This window comes from Felis catus, chromosome B2, assembly GCF_018350175.1.
Source record: "Felis catus isolate Fca126 chromosome B2, F.catus_Fca126_mat1.0, whole genome shotgun sequence".
NCBI lineage: Eukaryota > Metazoa > Chordata > Mammalia > Carnivora > Felidae > Felis > Felis catus.
In genome coordinates, this window is record NC_058372.1 from 1,605,225 (window position 1) to 1,608,480 (window position 3,256).

Below are 3,256 nucleotides of genomic sequence, written 5' to 3' on the forward strand. Positions count from 1 at the left end.
ATGTGTGTTGCCTATCTATTTATCTTCTTTGGAAAAACACTTATTAAGGTTCTTTGCCCATTTTTAAATCAGATTGTTTGTTTTGGTGTTGAGTTGTGTAAGTTCTTTATATATTTTGGATATATCATTTGGATATTTCTTCTCCCATTCATTAGTTTGCCTTCTTGTTTTGTTGATTGTTTCCTTTGCTGTGGAAACCCTTTTAATGTTGCTGTAGTCTCAAATGTTTAATTTTGCTTTTGTATCCCTGGTCAAAGGAGACATATTTCAAAAAATGTTCTGTGGCTGATGTCGGAGGAATTACTATCCTCATGCACTGTTGGTGGGAATTCAAACTAGCACAGCCACTGTAGAAAAAAGTATGGTGTTTCCTTGAAAAATTAAAAATAGAATTACTGTATGATCCAGTAATTCCAGTAAAAACACTAATTTGAAAAGATATAGGCACCCTCTGTTTACTGCATCATTATTCACAATAGCCAAGATATGGAAGCCACGAAAGTGCCAACTGATAGATGAATGGATAAACAAGATGTGGTATATAAACACAATGGAATATTACTCAGCCATAAAAAGAACAAAATCTTGCTGCAAAATCCACCATAACATGGTTGAGTAAGAGCATGTAATGCTAAGTGAAATAAGTCAGTCAGAGAAAGACAAAGGCCATATGATTTCACTCATATGTGGAATTTAGGCATCAAAGCAAATGAACAAACAAAGAAAAGAAAGAGATAAAAAATAGACTCTTAAGTATAGGGAATTAGTAATTTCTAGAGGCGAGGTGAGTGAGGAGATGGGTGAAATAGATAAAGGGGATTGAAAGTACACGTGATGAGCATTGATAAATGTATAGAATTGTTGAATCACATTGTATACCTAAAACTAATATAACACTGTGTGTTTATTGCACTTGAATAAAACAAAGAAAGACAATTAGAAAATGTTTTTCATTGTCTTATCCAGGGTAATACGATTCTATGACTTTTGGTCCCTCTTTGATTTTGTAGATTCACGGTCAACTCTCACCAGCTTCCTCAATGCATTCTTCATGTCCTTGTTCCGCAGGGTATAAACGAGAGGGTTAAGACTTGGAGTGACAATTGTGTAAAAGAGGGTGAGGAACTTTCCCTGGTCTTTGGAGGCACTGTTACCTGGTTGCAGGTACATATAGATAATAGTTCCATAGAAGATGGACACGACAGTGAGATGAGATCCACAGGTATTAATTGCTTTTTGTTGGCCTTCTTTTGACTTTATTCTCAGCACAGCTTTGGCGATGTAGCCATAGGATATAAGAATAAGGCCGAGTGGTGTAAGGACAATGACAATGCCCAAAGCAAAAACAGACATTTCAACTGTCGTGGTGTCTATACAAGCTATCTTGATCATAGCTGGCAACTCACACAAGAAATGGTCCAGAAGGTTGTTTCCACATCGAGGCAAATTCAGGGTGAGTGTACATAATAATACAGAAACAGCCAAACTAATGCTCCAGACTGTGATTATCATCTTGAGACAGAGATGTGGATTCATGATTACCAAATAATGCAGAGGCTTACAAATAGCTGTGAAACGATCATAGGACATAACAGCGAGGAGGAGGCACTCAGTGGAACCCAACCACATATAAACGTAGAGTTGAGTGACACAGCCCACATAGCTGATGGTCTTGTCAGGTCCCCACAAATTAACGAGCATCTGAGGGATGATGCTGGTTGTGAAACATAGATCCAGGAAAGATAAGTTCCTGAGGAAAAAATACATCGGTGTGTGGAGATGGGAATCCAGGAGAGATGCAAGGATGATGGCTGTGTTACCCACCCACGTAATGAAGTAGAAGAGAGTGACAACTCCTGATAGGACCATCTCCAGTTTGGGATGGTCCGAGAAGCCGAGCAGAATAAAACCGTGCAGAGAAGTGTGATTGTTTTGGCCCATAGTCCTTCAGTGTCCAAATCCTAGAATGAGAAAAGCAGAAGAAGGTGAAGGAAGATGGGGATGAGGATGAGGAGGAGGAGCAGGAGGAGTAAGAGAAGGAGATGGAGGAGGAGAAATTGTCAGTACAGACCACATAACTTAACTAAAGGGAAAGAATTTATGCTAATAATTAAAAAATAATGGGTGGAAGTAAATATTATAGCCAAGTAATCTGGTATTTGTTGTAGATCATTTTATGGTGTTGGATTTAATATTATATTTTTATCTCAGTGAGCTTGGAGATATTACTCTTAAACTCAAGGTCTGAAAATTTTCATATGTAAATTTGCAAGTTTGAAAGGATCTGTTTCTAAAGTGATGTGACCCTCTGATTCTCTACCAATCTTGTTCGCTTGATATAATGAACACATTATTTTTCTGGTCAGCAAATTTACCTATAAAATGTAATTATTTTGCAATATCAGAATGAGGAAAAAAAGTGTTCCTCTTCTTTCATATCTTAGTGGTAGCACCGTTGGTGTCCCGGTTTCTCATGTAGGAGATGTGGCCTTTTATCCTTGGCACCTTTATGTCTCTCATCCCAATACTTAACTTATCACTGAAATGGTAAATTTTAATGCAAGTTATAATTTAACTATCCTCTCACTTTAAAGAAGCTTCCACAATCACTCTGGTTTTCTAAACCACTATTGTCTCTTTTCTAAAAAAATTTTGAAATGTTTATTTATTTTTGAGACAGAGACAGAGCATGAACCAAGAGAGGCAGAGATGAAGGAAGAGATGGTATCTGAAACAGGCTCCAGGCTCTGAGGTGTCAGCACAGAGCCAGATGTCGGGCTCAAACCCACAAACCCTGAGATCATGACTTGAGCCCATGTAGGATGCTCACCCGACTAAGCCACCCAGGTGCCCCCATTGTCTCTTTTCTAGACTCTGGCAGCTGTCTTCACTCCTTTCATCCAGACTTTTTTGTTTGTTTACATTGTCACGAGATTCAGTAAAACCAATCACATCATCGATGTACTTATAATTTGCTGGCCCCTTTCCATTACATTGAAGAAATACTCTGATTCTTTAAGATACCTGGATGGACATACACGAGGCCTCATTCTCATCTCAGAAGTCACTTTACACACATGGACTCCTGGCCTCCTCCCAGTTCGACATGTCAAACTCATTCCCATCAGAAGCCCTGGGAACCCTTCCTCTTTTCTGGACTTCTACTTGTTCTGCAGTTCTGCTCATTCTCTTGTCCAGCCCGAATGTTTCGTGCTTAAAGAGGGCTACTGTGAACCTATCTATTTTTGGTCTGATA

At 38.8% G+C, this 3,256-nt stretch overlaps 1 protein-coding gene across 1 annotated transcript; it reads right to left on the reverse strand.

The window, feature by feature from the left end:
- Positions 1-499: 499 nt before the first annotated feature.
- On the reverse strand, positions 500-1,990 carry LOC105260531 (olfactory receptor 2W1). The gene has a single exon (XM_011282027.4). The coding sequence runs from the start codon at positions 1,939-1,941 to the stop codon at positions 979-981; it is 963 nt and encodes a 320-aa protein (XP_011280329.2). The 5' UTR covers positions 1,942-1,990; the 3' UTR covers positions 500-978.
- Between the last annotated feature and the right edge of the window lie 1,266 nt (positions 1,991-3,256).